General features: G+C 45.7%; 1 protein-coding gene across 9 annotated transcripts in view; it reads right to left on the minus strand.

Annotated features, from left to right (window-relative positions):
* Nucleotides 1-5,880: 5,880 nt before the first annotated feature.
* Nucleotides 5,881-17,686, minus strand: part of SPATS2L (spermatogenesis associated serine rich 2 like) — a 162,445-nt gene continuing 150,639 nt past the window's right edge. For all 9 annotated transcript variants that reach the window (XM_081813901.1, XM_081813900.1, XM_081813897.1 and 6 more), the window contains 4 exons: nt 15,350-15,459; nt 12,722-12,824; nt 9,673-9,893; nt 5,881-6,784 (listed from right to left, as the gene is read on the minus strand). In XM_081813901.1, coding sequence (XP_081670027.1) covers nt 6,392-6,784; nt 9,673-9,893; nt 12,722-12,824; nt 15,350-15,459 — 827 coding nt within the window. In that variant the 3' untranslated portion in view covers nt 5,881-6,391. The remainder of the gene's footprint in view (nt 6,785-9,672; nt 9,894-12,721; nt 12,825-15,349; nt 15,460-17,686) is intronic.

Below are 17,686 nucleotides of genomic sequence, written 5' to 3' on the forward strand. Positions count from 1 at the left end.
TTGTTCCTGAATGGCTCAGCAAACATTTGTTTACCAAACATTTACTTTTTTCATCTTTCTGTGAATTGCATTCTTTCCCTTTGAAGTCCCAGGCCCCTTAGTTCAGGATGACATACACTCCTCATTTTGCCTGACTGTCTGGGGGATTCATGTCTGTGATTCCCTATATGGATGAAATTGAGATTTATTTTCTCCTGTTAGTCTGCCTCATGTCAGTTTGATTCTTAGTCCAGCTAGAAGGACTTTGAAAGGCAGAGGAAATTCTTTCTCCCTGACAGTATAATATTAGAAACATTTTTGTTTGCTGTTCTGACCAAGCAACTACCTGATAAAAATGAAGATGTACTCCCCTAGGCTCTTTATGTATTGACTTATTTAGTACACCCACCTGATGATGTAGGTATATTATTATTATCCCCATTTTACCGCTGGGGAAACTGAGGCACAGAGGGATTTGGTAAGCTGCCTAGCAGCTAATAGGAGGAAAGGCAGGATTCACATGCCTGTCATCTTCCTGGAGTACAGGCCCTTACGCACTGTGGTAGGCCTCCTCTTAGGGGACCTTGCGACTCCATTTCCAAAGATGAGCTAGACAGGACTTGTGCATGCTCCTTAGTTTTCTGTATTCTGCATCATCATCTGTATGCTGCCTAGCTATTATTTATTTATCAAATTCTCTGGTAATGCTAAAAGTATGCCAATTATCAACTCTTTGCGTCTTGGTTCTGTTGGGGTGGCCTGTCCTTGGCCCCTGTAGTTCCAAATCCACTCCTTATTGCCCTCCTTGTGATTCAGGAGCTCTATAAGCACTTCTCTTTAGCTCCCTCGCTTTGTCACTGGGGGACCCGGCAGAGGGAAGGGGCTTTTTGCTAATGCATAATGTGCATCCCTGTGTTCTTGCTCCTGCGGTGCTTAGTTGGGGTGTGGGAGCCCCAGAGGCCCTTGCCCCCCCAGTAAGTTTTGGCGGCAGCTTCCAGTCCTGTGGGTACCCCTGCAGGCTGCCCAGATAATTCAGCAGTACCCCTGCAGGTGGCTTCCTGGCAGGTTTTGCTAGTACCCCAGCCAGATTCTCAGAGTTCAGCGTCACCCCAGCAGGTGGACCCCTGGCAGGTTGGCCAGCACCCTCTCTGGGCGAAACTCTCTGGCTCCCCAGTACCCCATGGGGCTTCTTGCTGGCCAGCACCTCCGTGAGCTTCTTGACCTTTAACGCGCTACAGATCCACCCTCCTCCAGGAGATCGGAATCTCAGCCTTGGCGGGGGCAGGGTGAGTAGGGGTGGGGGGCTCGCCCAAACTTGTTTTTTCCTTAGACTCTCTGCCACTACTCCAGTGGTAACTGTCCCTGTATCTGCTGTTCTTGTATTCTTTAGTAGGTAATCCCTGTTACTAGTTATTTCTTCTCTCATTCATAAACACATACACACACACACACATAAAAGAACATATATATGAAGTTTCCCCATATACACTTATAAAGCTTCCCCATTTAAATTACTTGGTGGTTACTGTCTCCTGATTGGAACCTGACCCATACAAAGTGCCAGGAATTATTCCAAGTCATTTGCAAAGATGAACTTATTCAATCCTTACAACAAACCTTCAAGGTAGGTGTGGTTATCAGACCACGGAGAAACTGAGGTAAGGAGATGTTTGGAAACACACCCAAGTTTACACAGCCAGGAAGTGGTGGGGCCCAGATGTGAATCCAGGCAGTCTGCCACCAAGGGCAGAACTTTAGTTGCTCTGTTCTCTTCCCATCTTCTCTAGAATTGGCTTCCTGGATTATTTTGCATAAAGCCATTTAGACTCCAGAATTTTCTAAGGGTATTGGGAGTTGACCACTCTTTCCTATCTGCTCTCTTGTATGTATTGAGTTCCTACTGTGTGTCAGGCATTGGCAGAGGGGTAATAATATTATTAGCCAGCTTGTTACATAGTGATGGTGATTCATAGAAAGTGTCTTCTCACAAAGGACTAGAACAGGTAAATCTAATTCAAACTTAAGCATCTGAAGTTAAAAAAAATAGGATAGTTTTTTTTTTAAAGATTTTTATTTATTTATTTATTTGAGAGAGAGCAAGCACATGAGAGGGGGGAGGGTCAGAGGGAGAAGCAGACTCCCTGCCGAGCAGGGAGCCCGATGCGGGACTCGATCCAGGGACTCGATCCAGGGACTCGATCCAGGGACTCCAGGATCATGACCTGAGCCGAAGGCAGTCGCTTAACCAACTGAGCCACCCAGGTGCCCCAGGATAGTTTTGTTTTTGATGGGAGGTACTTTCTACACTCATTTTCTGTAGAAATTCTTTGGTCATTGTTGCACTCGTGGTTCTGAAATAATTTTTGTGTGTGTGAGAAATCTACATGTTTTCTCAAGCGGAGAAACAAATTTGCTTAGAATTTATTTATTCCCTAAAAACAGTGTGTGGCAATGTCACCTGTGAGATTTGAACTTAGTGGTGGCACCAAAAGTTCTTGTGAGCTGTGAGAAGAGGCAGAGTTCACAAACAAGGGGACTTCTGAAAAGCACTCCCCAAAAATAATTTACAAGAAACTGCGTGATGAGAGCAACATTGCACGCATCTCAGCAGGATGAGATCCAGACCAGAGTGCGGGGGCCACTGTAATGGGATGAAGCACTAGTTTGGGCTGATCCACAGCCAAGGACTGGGGACCTCGTTCTTGGAAACTAAGAATAGACAGAGAACTGCCTTGGGGTTTATAAAGCCTTGTTAGAAAAAGCAAAAGGATAAAAAAAAAGAAAAAACTCCTTGAAATAGCTTGCAATGAAGAGTATTAAAATTGTGCTCCAAATTCTGAGGTAAGAAGAGAATCCCTGGGACTTAGCAACACTTCATTTTTTTTTTTTTCTCACCAAATTGGAGCAGTTACGATGGCTCAGTACGTTTAGGAAAATGCTGGAGCAGTGTATTATAATGCCTGCTGAATGATTTGGATGGTGGTGAGGAGTTTGATTAGGAAATGTGGGAGCAGGTCACTGGTTCTTTCTCTTTTGCGTCATTTTTTGGTGCCTGGGGGAAATCTGGAGTCCTAGCCCAACTGTGCCAGAATTTTAGGTATGGCCTCTGAAGCCAGTGGAACAAACGTGCCCTCACATACATAGTTCATGATGCTCTCATTAGCATGTCCTAGAGAAGTGAAGACCTTACCATCTCTAGACACAAGAGGGCACTCTAAACAGACAGGGTAGGGGGACAGTGCAAAAAGGGAAGGAGGAAGGGAAAGCCGCGGGAGGGTGAAGCTCTCAGTCAAAGGTGGTGTCGAATTTAGGCATCTGCCTGTCTGGTCACTCTCTCAGTTCCCCCTTCTCCACGGCCCCCTCCCGCATCCCAGTTGCCCCAGGAAAAAGAACTGACCGGGTCCTAGATTCCCTCGTCTCATGATTACATTGAAATCGAGGCTCAGATCTAGGCTTTCAGAGTCACAGTTCCCAAATCTCTTAACTTTGGCAAAAATCTGCAGGTCGCCTTTTTTTTTTTTTTAAAGATTTTATTTATTTATTTGAGAGAGAGAGAGCATGAGAGGGGGGAGGGTCAGAGAGAGGCAGACTCCCTGATGAGTAGGGAGCCCGACATGGGACTCGATCCCGGGACTCCAGGATCATGACCTGAGCCGAAGGCAGTCGCTTAACCAACTGAGCCACCCAGGCGCCCTGCAGGTCGCTTTTGGTCTGGTAACTTTTCCCATTAACCTCATTTGGTGTCGCTTCCCTAGGAATATTTAATTAGAATCCCTTTTTCTGATGCCAGCAGAATTGAACTACTTGCGAACTGAGATTTAAAGTGGCTATGTTACGTTTCTAGTTTCTTCCCTCGGACTCCTGTACATCTTTTATTGAGGGTGAATTTTGCATGACTTGTGTTTAACTCTCTAAGCCTTGCTGTATTCAGCACCCCTCGGAGAGGCTCAACGGGACAGAGCTGAAGTAGGCAGAGGTTCTCAAACGGAATATAAATTCTCAATGTAATGGGAACCCAACAGGGAGGTTTGAATTTCACAGATGGAGTCCTGGTATAATGTAGGTGAGTTTTGAAGTTATTCAATCTTCATGGGTATTAAAATGTTTTAACCTCTACTAGAGAAATGTCTAAGAGTGAGGAATCTATTCTTCCAGCTCTTGTGCATTAACTACAGACAGGAGAGTGCTCGTGCCTGTGGGTTTTTTTTTTTAAAGGAATTTGAAACATTTTCAAGGAATGGCGGTCTCCTACCCAGCTAAGATCACAATGGTTGCACGTGAATAGATGTAGTGTGGTATTTAAATGGCCTGACTTGGCACTATAATATTGAAATTACCGTTTCAAACATGAAAATTAGTAAAGGCTCACATGCCCGAGGCCTCATAAGAAAGGCAAAATCTAGGAAAAACCAAAATTAGGTCTGAACACTTTTTAGCACTCTTTCTGGTTTCTTTTCTGTGACCTGGGCGCATTTGCAATGTGCTTGGAAATGTGTTCTTGCCAGTGAGGCAGTCCAGGCTGAGAGTGGTTGGAGCGGACGCCAACGAAGGAAGGTGTACCCCTGAGCTGGAAAACCCGGTGTTTTTCTGTTGCAAGAATTATTTGACTCATCTTTAAAGCTGTCACATATACACTGACATTTTTCAGTGGCAGGCCAAATCTTGCTACACAAAATTTGTGCAAAGTCCTTCTGTCTTGTAAAATATAAATTCAGGGCCTCAGATGGAGTAAACAGGGATTGCAGTCCTGCACATTTATCTTTCTTATTTGAACGAACAACTCTTCCTTCCTTCCTGGAATGTGACTTAACATTTAAAATTCCTATTAAATCTCTGGGTACACCCAGAGACCTCAGAAAGCTCTCTACGGAGAAAGCAAACATCCTCCTGCGCTTGGCAAAAGAAACGGATGCCTGCGTGGCGAGTAGGCTCAGCTGCTCGGGGCCGCTGTGTGCAAGAGAACCACTGAAGCTGGTTGCCAGAAAAAATGTTAATGTTGAGCTGAAAGTCAGCATGTGCACTTGAAAGAGGCCAACCAATCTGTAGGACACAGGGAAGGTGATGGAGGCAGGGCCCACACTGAGCTGCCCTGCAGTCAAAGATAGGGGATTTGGGGTTCTTTGGGGCTTGGGCTCCCCAGCATCCATTCTCCCTTCCGGAGGAAACCATAGCCCTTCCCACAGGGCCCCTGTGCTTCTGGGGAGCTGGCCACACCCCAGCTCCAGGGCTGGGATCCGATCAGTTTACACTAATTAGTACATCTTATCCGCTGCTCCCTCCCCCATTTTGGTGACTGGTTGATTGGTGTAGTGACAAGCCTGCCAGCAATCTGGGCCAATGATTTTCCAGAGCCTCGCAGAGAGTGTTTTTGCAGGGACTTCTGACAAGGACACTTGCTCCACGGGGATGCTACCTGGAGAGCCTCTCTTTTCTTCTGGACAGTGCAGGGGATGGACTTGAATCCGAGAAGCAAGGGAGCTATTTGCCACCACTCTGAACACAGTGTCAGCCTAAGGAGGAAGGAGAGCTGAGCTAATCAAGAGAAGTGAGCTGGAGTCCTGACCAAATTGGACCCAAGGCATACTTTGTTGCTGGACTTTTCAGTCACTGAACCAATAAACTGTCTTTATTGTTTAAACGAGCCTGGGCTGAGCTTTATGTTTCTTGCAACCAAGGTTTCCGAACTCCCACATGGTGTCTAGGATGGTTGGGGTGCATACCCACCTATATGTGGGCAACGTACTGGCCAGAGCCATTGTGAGGCCTTGTTTTTTTCTGAAGAAGTACTTGTCCCAAGAGCAAGAGTATTGCAGAGAGCTCTGTGCCACAATCGCTCGAGTTTCCGCGGAAGTCCTACACTGAGCAGTAAAGTGGGCATCAGTAAGAAAAGCAAGCCAGGTGTCAAATGCAGCATATTTTAATTTGTTTCAAATAAAGCAATATATGTATATATATTTTTTTCAGAAAAACACCAGATGTTAAATTCTACAAAAGCGCATGTGTCTTCAGCAGATCACGTTTGTCCGATCAGCAAGAATTTTTCTTTTCCCACATTAACTCTCTAAAGACAAGCGATGGACTGACATCACCCTTACGACACAGGCTGCTAGCCAGCCTCTGCTCTCTGGCCACACCTTGCTTTTCCTCACAAACGAGTAAATACCGCCTGGCTAAAATGCTGCAATGTCTCGATGAGAAAAAGCGTCAACAGATCAAGCAAAGCCATGAAAGTTATGAAAGCAAGCTAGAGCTGATTATTAGAATTAGTAAAAATGATTAAGAGAGGATGACACAACCATACAGGGTTTGTATACTCTGATTGACTCTCTTTTGGCAGCGAATTGGGTCAGCACCTCGGGCAGGGAACCAAAACTGAGAGAAAACTGCTTTTTTTTTTTCCTTCCCTCCTAGCTCAGGCCACCAACGTCACAGCCGGGACTGAGAGGACCGCAGCATCCGTGGAAACTTCTATTCTCGTGGGGCAGAGATTGCACTGTGAAACCCTAGCGACATTACCCCGGAAAGGCCTGGCCTCCGAGCTGTCTCCGGTGTGCCTTCGCCGGGGCTTCTCCGAATGGGCTGCGGCCTCGGGGGTCTTTGTCCCCAAGGGGGCTTCTTGGCTTTTGGCGCCGCCTTTGTTTTTGGGACGGTAGCCATTGTGTGGCTGTCTTCTGTGTTCGTGGCGGTTGCTGCCCTTTGTCATCGGCTCGGCTTCATTTCCACTGCCCTGCGGCTTGGCAGACCCGTTTAGCCTGTTGTTATGGTACTGGGGATTAAATCTTCGTCTTTGGCTAGAAGACCCATTCTGCCAAAAAAAGAAAAGAGATAGGTATTAGATGCCAACAAACCCCAGGGGACATCAGGGAAACCAAACCTCTAAGCCACAGGTAAGCTTTTGCATACCCTAGAGGAATATGTCAACATGCAAATGGGGTCAAGCTGATACAATCCTCAAGCTTAAAAGAACAGTGGACTGTCTTGTAAGCGGAACTCCAAGGAAATCACCGACAGGAAGAGAGGTTTCAGAAGTCTAAGAGAGACAATTCCAGAACCAAATAAACCCCATAAAGTACGCCTAAAATATAATGGAATGAAACGTTAACACAGAGGCAGGGCAATGATGATTCTCTACCATGAAAATTTCTTGGACCGTCTAAATAGATTATGTATATGAATTCTCATTATATATATAAGAAAAATGTAAAATTCTGCTTAAAATTTAGCTTGTAAGTTCTCTTCTCTAAAGCAGTTTTTCTACTTTCATCTCAAAACAAATACCATAGCTTAGAAATATTATCTTGGTAAATACAAGGATGGGGTCTATCTGGTAGATCCTGGCAGGATGTAGAGGTGACGTTATTTTCCTACAGGTGATTAGTTCTTCTTCTATACTTTTTGTAGTTCTCAGCCAACACGAGTTCTGAAGCATCACCCTGGAAAACTGGCAACCTTCAACAAATCAGCAGCCAAGAACATAAATGGAAGAGTAGAGAGGAAGCAATGGTCCGCATGTCTGTCCCTGTACAAGGGAAGGATATCTGAACCCCTTGAGGTCCACAAGAGTCAACATTCACAGAGTGCTTGAAGCGTGACAGGCCTCCCGCAAGGGACCATCTCGTGCGTCATCACACTCACCCTTTAAGATAGTTGCTATTATTTGCTTCATTTTATAGATGCGGATAATGAACTTAAGGGACTTGCCCAAGGTCTACAGTTAGAAAATGACAGAGCCATTCTCATTTCGCGCATGGTCTCCTGACAAGATTCATAAATAGGTTGTTCCACGAACAGAGACCTTTATTGAAAATCAAATTTCTATTATTAAAATGTGTGATTTTGGGGCGCCTGGGTGGCTCAGTCGTTAAGCGTCTGCCTTCGGCTCGGGTCATGATCTCGGGGTGCTGGGATCGAGCCCCGCATCGGGCTCCCTGCTCGGCGGGGAGCCTGCTTCTCCCTCTCCCACTCCCCCTGCTTGTGTTCCCTCTCTCATTGTGTCTCTCTCTGTTAAATAAATAAATCTTTAAAAAAAAAAATAAAATGTGTGATTTTATGACTTACAAACATATAAAGTTCTAAATTGGTGCTTTGTGACTGGATAGTAGAGGTTTAGGGCAGACCCACCCCTAATCTTTCAGGCCCCAGGGCAAGAGTACAAAGGCAGGCCCATAAACCGCATGACTGAATACTGTCTCTTCCCTGCTCTGACTCCTTCCCACATTGTGAGTGGGCCTTGCACACATGAATATGGACCCTCTAGCCTGCACACTTAAGCTTCATCCTCACCCCCCACAAATAATCCTCCCTCTGGACCTAGGGATGTGCACACTGGCAGTATGGTTGGCTCTCAGGGTGCTATATCCAGGGAAGTGGCCCAAACAGACCCTGAGAGTAGGCTTTGGGCCATCTGGGACTAGAATTCCAGGATCTGGAGTATTTGGAGCACTTTCCAGAAGGGAGAGTACAGATTCTGAGTAATGACATCTCAGTCTTGCTCCATCTGGAGGGCTGTGGCTGGGAGAGGGCCAGGAGGGGTTACTCCAAAGCGAAGGGCCTGCCCCAAGGGCCCTTCTTGTCTGGGTCTGCAGCACTCTGGCTTCCATATGGAAGTATATTTCTGTTTCAATGAGCCATTGCCTGAAATGCTTTATTGGAAATGGTAACCGTGAGCTGAAAAAGTATCTATGTAGATTGCATTTAATTTGGCTTCTTTTGTTTTTAGAGAAGTGAAAGGGAAACCCGGCCTAAATTTTAGACTTACTTTTCGTATGGGGTTTAATAATGACCAAAGAACAAAAGCTGTGAAGATGTGTTGAGATGACAAGTAAAACAGATCCGATTATGATCTTTAGCCCATGAATATATGAAATGCTCCTTGTCAAAGTGCTGTTTTAATGTTGGGAAAGACATCTGGGCCCAGAGAAATGCCTGTCTGTGTCATTCATAACCCTAGACCACAGAATCCAACAGGGCACTTGCTAGAAAACCAGGATTTTGGAATGCTTTAAAAACGTCTCTTTATTTGAGCTCTCTTTCTTGGAGACCATGAAAGGTGTCTTTATAGCATGCCCAACATCTGTATCATCAAGTCCCATGTCTTGTTCGTCCTCTGACGATAAGGGGGAAATCACTTCTCAGGCATATAGTGGAGGAACAGAAGGAAAGAAGGTGACCTTTGGACACTTATATTTTTAGGTGCTATGGCAGAGAGGAATTAATAATGTCACTTTGAAATATATTCTCTTTACCAAAAGCCCAAAAGAAGAGAGGGAAGTTTGAACTAACTTTGGCCTCTTACTGATAAACTACACATAAATGGGAATTCAAGGGTCCAACAGATGCCAGATTTCCTTTCACCAACAAAGCCAGTGGCCAGGTACGGAATCTTGTTCCCACGTCCGTGTGAGTCCCTTCTGCACCCGGGCCAGTTACTGGGGCTTGGGGGCGGGGGGTGGCCTCAAAGGCACAAGAAGAGCTGGCTCCTTCAGGCGGACGCTGCTAATGCCAAAGTGTATGAAGGCCATCTCGTCCACCTGGGAAAGGGCCTGTGAAATGGGGATGGATGGACCAGGGGGCTTCCGACGAGGCCGGCTGGCAGACAGAGGACTCCGACGTCAGGCAGGTAGTTTCCTCCCGGCACCGGGGTCTGCAGGACCCCCGGAGGCAGCGCACGCCGGCCTCCCCACACGGGCTCACCTGCTTATTAGCTGGCACGGCCTGGTGAGAGCTGTCGGCAGCACTGGGAAGGTTGCTCGCCATTTTTGGGTTTGCGGCTTTACCCTCCGAGGGCTTGTTGTGATTGGACGATTTTCGGGTAAAGTGACTCTGTTTCCCAGAGGTCGCTGCATGGGCGTTCAGCAGGGGCAGCAGGGAGCTGCAGGGAGTTCTTGAGGAATAGTTGTTCTTTGGGTGTGTAACTGCAACAAGAAAGCACGTGGCGTTACGGGCCGGGCCATGAACCCTCCTGCCTCAGTAACCCCTTAGCAGATGGGAGACACTGGCAGGAGCTTCAAAAAACACTGTTTTGTTTGTTTTTTGTTTTTTTTTAAAGATGTCATTCGAAAGGGCACTTTCGTGTTTGGGAGACCAGCAGGGTTCTGTGAGAGTCACTGGACTGTGATTACAGCGTAATCATCCAAGTCGGGAAACAAGAAGACGTATCTGAGCGACTGTAATATTATTCCTTAGGTGAGGAACCACAGAAGGAAGAGAGAATGAAATCTCGACGTACCCTCTCATGCCCGTGCACGAGTGTATTCTGCCTCTCGGGCTCCCCGTTCCCAAGCCCGGGCCTGCCGTCAGCTCGCTAGACCAGTGGGTGCTGCGGAGACGCAGGAGGACCGGGAGGCATGAGGACACGTGCGTGTTCTGCTGGGTGTCAGGGATTTTGTCACCCTGGGTCATGCATATTCTACAACGACGGAGCCAGGCCTGCCGGCCCCAAACATGCCCTAAAGCACTGTTCGGATTCCACGAGAGCCACTTATCTGCTTTTTCTCAACGCCATTTTCTACAGCTCCGCTGCAGATGGGCACCGATCCCAATGCCAAAGTCAGTGCGACTAGTCACACAGATCCCAGCGGGCTGGTCTGTTCAATGTTGATGATCCCCATCCCTGCTGGTTTTGAAAGAGGTGGTCTGGGATGGGATGATTTCTGTGTGATGTTGCCGAATCAGGGCTGGAGGGAACCACTCAAGGATGAAGTTATGACCTCCCTCTCACCGCTCACCGGAATTTGACTGCCATGCTCGACAGTCAGACCTTTGAATCTTAAAATTGTCACCAATTTTTAAAAGCAATTTTCTCTGCTACCTGTGTTGGATCAGACTTCATCCTAAGGTTCTTCCAGAGGATTAGCAGTGACTAGTAAGGATCATAGAACATTAGAAATGGAAAGGACAGGGATGCATCTCTAGTCCCCGCATTTATAGGTACGATGTGACAGCCCACTGGGGACTGTCCAAACATGGCCAGGGGGGATTTCAGTGACTCTAGTGTTCACTAGATTCAGTTTCATGGGGGAGCGGTCATTATTTCCCACATCTCAGAGATGACTCTTTTTGGTTCATTAGCTGTGGGTTTTCAGTGTGCTCTCAACAAAGCTGAGCCGGTAGGACGACTCTCTCCAACAGGGGAGGTTGTCTCCCATGTGGACCCTTGGTGTTTGGCATGGGATGGTTCGTCCCACTAGATGGCACTGGGAGTGCTCTAGAGGAAAGCGGTTGAAGCTGCACCCATCACGCCTCCTCAGCCAGTGACAGTCACTTGGCAACAGGGTCTCATTCATCACCAGGCTGCAATGGAAACTTGCATGGACAGTTAAATGTCCAACTGTGAACCGGACTGTGCTTTTTTAGAAATGGGGCAAACGCTGGGGTTTGGGAATGATAAACGGGTTGATTATGACATAAGGGAGGGAACACATAAGGAAAAAAAAAGGAAAATAATTGAAAAGAAATGCCATCAGGAGGCGCCCGGCTGGCTCGGTTGGTAGAGCATGTGAATCCTGCTCTCGGGGTTGTGAGTTCAAGCCCCATGTTATATGTAAAGATTACTTAAAAATAAAATCTTAAAAAAAAAAAAGAAATGCAGTCAGAAAATCAGATAACTGCCAAAGATACGTGAACAAGGATGCTCACAGCAGTGTTATTTTAATGGTGAAAAAGTTGTGAGCAACCTAAATGTCCACAATCAGGTGACTGGTTACGTCAGTTATATTTATATAAATTATGAGTTAAATACGTTGACATGGAAAATCTCAACCGTATGCTGTGAAATGATAAAAGCTAATCATATTACTATGTATTATGTAGTATAGTATAATAAATTGTAACATGTAGTATCATGATAGATGTAATATATAACTTACACAAATGAAACGTGCATAAAAAGTGCGAGGGATACATAAAAGTAATGTCATGTTCTATTTAATACAGTTCTCTAATTTTTAGATCAAGCTTCTCTTTTTTTATACTCAGGAAAAAGAACATTTCCGACTTTGGGAAAAAAAAAAAAAAAAGTGCAGCCAAATCTCAAATTTTCAGCTGACTCTGAGGCTGTGGGTAATCCACGTCCCTCACCAGTCCTTCTTTTCCTCCTTGGGCCCATCCTTAAAGCCATTTCACTGTTCATTCCCCCCCTCCCCCGATGGGTGGGCTGGAGTAGGAGAAAAAAAGATCAGCCAGTTTTGTTGCACATTAACTGCTCTAATTAATGCTTAATAGTGAACAAAACTGAAGCTAATGGTTGAAGTGAAGTCTTTCATTATCTGCAGACTTCCCTCGGCAAGCACAGAGAACCGACCAGGGGAGAGGCTCAGGGCACCGCTGAGCAGCATGCATACAACAGCTGGGCCCTTTATGACTCAAGAGCCGGATGTTCCCAGACTTGTTAGGGAGACTGGCTCTCAGTGTAACAGGTCTCTGTGGAACCAGGCTATTGGAAATCAGAGAGGCAGTTTATCTGGCGGTGCTTAAGAAAAGTTTGCCGAAGATACAGACTAGTTGACCTGTTCTGTTCTGCTTCATAAATCCTGGGGATTTACCGATGGGCAGTGGCATTTGAAGACTCTAAGTTCAAATCTTGACATTTCTAGTGACTTGTGTCGTGACCTTAGATCATTAAATCTCTTCAGACTTCGCTTTAGCCCCGCTGGGGGACCGCACACCTGACATTTCCCATGTCAACTCCAAATAGCACCGAGCTTACTCACACAGAATTATTTAGCAAGTATGCAAAACTCACTTTCTCCGCAGAGCATGATTTGGGCCTTTAGCTGTTCAATGTCACAGGAGAACCGGGCAGCTTTCCCGAGCTCTTCATCATATTTACGCTCGCTGACAAAGTGCTGCAGGAAAGAGAAGTGAAACAGGAGCCCCACGGTTACCGGAGTGACTGAGGCACACAGCAGATCCATTCACTCTGCTCTTCGGTGCCACTGACCCTGCTAAGCAGGAGGCCAGTCATGCCCGCTCTGTTCCCTGTGTGGCTGTTAAATCGGGCCTGGTTTGACCTGCCTGGAGCACGATCACCTTCTCCTTCTGGGAATATGTGAGGGGCTTGTCTTTCCCCTGCCCAAGACCTGGAGAAAACTGTGATCGGGCAAAATGTGTGTCTGGACTCACTTGCTTAACTTTGGGCACCCCTCTACCTCCTTCTAGCATGTTCTGTCCTGTTACAGATTTTGGGGTTGCATTCTGGCAGTCTTCCTAATTTGGCCAATGGCAATGGCTTGCTAATGTATTACCCCCTCGAAAGAAGATGTGTTACCCTTCCCGATCCTAATAGGGAAGCAGAACGCCCAAAAAGCCTTTAGTAACTGGAAAACATGATCTTGAATGGAGGAATTTCAAGTGCTGTTAAAGGAAGTGGAACAGAGATTATTTTTCCTTGAAAATTAAGATCTGTGTGTAGATGACAGAGTGAGAAATACAGAAATAACTATGACTCGGTCCTTCCTGAATTTGCTACGGAGTTTACCGCACAGCAGGGGAAATGGATACCACTAAACACAATATAAGGTAGAATGTGGTAGGTGCTTGAGGAATATAAAAGGGGAAGAATTATTTCCTACTAAGGGGACTAGAGAAAGTGTTATGTGAGAAGGAGCATTCGTGCTGGAACATTAAAGAAATATATATTGATCACTTACCAGACGTGGACCAAATTCTTAACAGATAATCTCATTTTCATCTGATCACAGTATTATGAAGTCAGTACTGTCATTATCTCTACTTTATAGAGGGGGAATTGAGGTTCTAGGAATCTGATTGGAGAGTAATTTCCCCAAGGAGCTGGACTGTTTCACTCCAAAGCCTGCGCCATTAACCATCTTATGATGAGTGGGGTCTGAATAGGCAGGAAGGAAGCTTGGAGAATGAGCAGATGTCAACAGACCCGGAAGCGGGCAACTTCATATTCCTCACTTGATGTTCTAGCCAGGCGGGGCACGGAGGTTGGAACATATATAATGGAGTCCAGTTGTGGATTCTATTCTGAGGGGAAGGGTAGGCCATACTGGGGGAGATCAGATCTGCTCTGGACTATGACTCTGGCCTTAGGGTGGATGACCAGGCTGGAGGGAGACAGGGGAGGCAGAAAGACCAGGCAGGAGGACACTGCAAGGGACTGGCTGGCAGCAACAAAGACCAGATGAGAAGGGAAAGACCATTAGGACTTCTCAGGATCCTCAGAGGAGGTCCTTATCCCCAAGGGGCTCCCTTTCATGCCTAACCAGGGCAGAGGGGACTGAAGTTACTTGCCACTTTCGACCACACCCAACCACTTTTATGCCTGGATGAGCAGACAGTCCTACTTAGAAAGCAAGTAGCAACTGTGTCCTGAAAGTGCTCTAGACCCTAGAAGCTGGGTAGACGCTGAGCGTGTGTGTATATGTCTGTATGTTTAGTGTACTGGGGAAAAAGAAGAGGATAAGGGAAAATGTATAAACTGTAACTCCCTCTTTTGTCGTAGATACTTGTTTTTGCCCTTCTGGTAACCATTTCTTTTTCTAATAACTGTATCCCAATGCAGTTTCAAAGATCCAGTATTGGTGGGTCTGTCAGTCAAGGCCTCCCTTGGCCCAATGGTGTCTATGATCCAAGTGAAGGCCAATCAGAATCTCCTTCTTTGGGATGTGACTCGGGTGGGGTGGCACAAAGGGAGATGACATCTGAAGGTCCCCCATTCTAATGGTGCCCTGAAGAGAGTCTGGGAATTACATCTGTCTATGTTCCCCAGGTGGCTGCCTGGGTTTCTGCCTAAGTGTAGCCTGGAGTCTTCAGATCACACTTTGGTGAGCTACACTCATATTCGTTCAAATTCCACTTGTTCTTGAGGTTAGCCAGGGTCAGCTTCTATTGCTTGCAACTGTAGAGATCCAATAAATACATATCTGTGGGTGGTATTCTTAATAAAAGGGCAAGTCAGCTAGAAAAGGGTACCGGAAAGAAGTCGCTGTATATTGTGCTAGCTTTAGAATCCTTACTGTTCTACTAGGTTCATACTCACTGTGTGTTCACATGTACGAGTGTTTATATACATACACCTACATTACATATGGTGAAAATAATATCCCCCATTCCAGCTATAATACATGGTTGAATACAGTTTATTTGGGTCAGTCTCCACTGAGTAAGAAAATAGCTCATTCTTCTCCTCTGTAATAATATATCCCTTCAAACCACAGTATCCTTAAGTACAGTGATTAGTTGGTTCTTCGCCCTTCTGTATTCTCTAGTTCAACACTGTGAAAGAGAGAGCTGGGTGCATGATGTTAGATCCTCAGAGAGCAGCACTCTATGGATGCAAAACAAACAGAATGGGGCTCAGATCTCTGGCTCAGGGTTCAGGCTGTGATATTTTAGAACTGACCTTAATTTCTGCCCTGAGTTCAGCCAGCTGCATCTCTGCCATCTGACTGGCCAGATCGGTCAGTCTCTTTAGTTCTTCTGCTTTCTTCTGACGAGCAGTCAGGATCTCCACTGCCAAATAAGAAAGAATAATACGTTAGGGCCAGAGATCTAAACATATTAAATGACCTAATTTCTTGGAATCGGTTCTCCCTCCACACACTGATCGCTCTGTTGGACCACGACTATGTTTTCCAAGTTGGTTACTGAGGTGGGTTTGCCCTCGGTGCTCATGACCGATCACTCGCTTCTGTATGTCTTTATCCACCAATCCCCAAATCAAACACGGTCCCTTCGGATTCACTGTACACCCAGTCTTCTTTGTTTTCCTCACTGGCGTCTGATCTCACTTCCTTAATTTGGACTTTTCAACTTGTGCATTACTCCAAACAAGTATCACCAAAAAAAGACGCTTGGTAAAATCCTGTCTGAATGATATCGCAAAGATAGGGAGGCCGCCAAGCAAAGACCACTCTTCTGTATGTGCTGTACTATTAAATTCTAACAGCATCAGACCCTCTGAACTTTAACACTTACTCATTTAGAGCAACTAGCTGTGTTACTGGAATATGACATAAAATTTTTACTTTATTAGCTTTTTGTGGGCTAAAAAATGCCTCTGCTTTTGATACTCTGCAGATCTGTTTCCATTTTTGCAACCAAAGAGAAGTTCCAGACGAGAGTGCCTTGTCTTTGTTTTAAGTGTCCCCCATGGAAAAATTTCAAGGGTGAGTCAAAGCCCGCTTGGACTGGATTTGTGTATACTCTTTAGCATCTGCACATGCAGAGAAGACACCAGGGAGTTTTCTGGTGCCACATTTCACACGTCTGTCTGATGACCTAAAGGTTCAAGCAAATGTAGTAGTCCACAGGTGAATTTGTGTGCGTGTGTGTTTGTTTCCCAAAAGATCATAAAGCTCAAAAGCAATACTAACACATACAGTGAGATTTAAATATGAAATTTCATCTTCCAAAAGATAGCTTTTTGTTCTCTAATTTTAAGTCACATATGAACTGCCTTCATTTCTTTTGGACAGCATTTTGAGTTATGAGAAAAAACCAGTCCATCCAATGAAGATGCTATGCATGTTGGATTCACATTCCTTTCTTGGCTGAACAAAGGTCAATTGCTTTATTAGACCAGATTCACAGCACACACGCAGAGCTAAACAATGATTTCTGACTGTAAGGGTTCTTAATTTATAAATGTCAAAAACAGTCACTTCAAACCTCCCCCCCCAAAAAAAAGTTCAAAAGCAATCAAGAGTTAAGATTTCCTGCACACTATAAACCATTCTGCAGACAGACTGAGAAACATCATCTTTCTATGCTGATACCAATGTTGAGATGTCAACAGAATAAGTAATCCATGACTCATAAAGCCTAACTGTTTGCTAAACTAATCATGCTTTGATTATTTACCAGGACTCCCCTTGCCTCCCATTTACAATTCCTTGTAGCTGAGCAGAGGCTGCTCTGTGCCTTCGTCTTACAGAATACAGAGGGGCTGGTGGAAAACGTGTCCCCATGATGGTTGTGAAAAGAATCTCCATCTGAACACGGACACTATATTACTGAATGATGTCCCAGCTACCCAGCCAGGTAAGAGGTCACAAAAAGCTGGCCTATTATCACGTGTGGCCATAGAGTGCATACATTTTGTTTGGTCCACATACTACTTTTACAAATTAATTGTCCACATTTGAAAATTAGGAGATTCCACTCGGAAGCTGGATTTCTGGCTTCTCTTAAAATACTGGAATTTCTGGCCACAGTTGGCCAACAGTCCCACGTGGCAACAACTGGCTACCCCTGAGTTGTTGCCCTTTATGGATGGAGCATGGCGCCCAGCGTGCCATGGTCACTCCCTGCCCTGCTCGGCTCATTAATGTTTCCAGCCTGGCCCCTGTAGGCAACTCCAATCATGGCAGAGTTCTTTGTGTTAAAGTTCTTTGTGTCCACAATGCCTACGGCCTGGTACAAAGTGGGTGCCCAATATGTATGTTTGCTGAATGAGGACTGAATGAATGCGTCAGTCCATTATTTAAAAGGAATATGCCAGGCGCCTAGGTGGAGCAGTCGGTTGAGTGTCTGACTCTTGGTTTTGGCTCAGGTCATCATCTCAGGGTTGTGAGATGGAGCCCCGTGTCGGGCTCTGCGCTTGGCACAGGGTCTGCTTAAGACTCTCCCTCTCCCTCTGTCCTTCCTCTCCATGCTCTCTCTCTCTCTCTCTCAAATAAATAAATCTTTTTTTAAAAAAAGGAATACACAAAGAAGGACAGAAGTTCCTTTTCTAGAA

The sequence above is a fragment of the Leptonychotes weddellii genome, chromosome 3 (genome assembly GCF_054177405.1).
Source record: "Leptonychotes weddellii isolate Sample4059 chromosome 3, ASM5417740v2, whole genome shotgun sequence".
Classification (NCBI taxonomy): domain Eukaryota; kingdom Metazoa; phylum Chordata; class Mammalia; order Carnivora; family Phocidae; genus Leptonychotes; species Leptonychotes weddellii.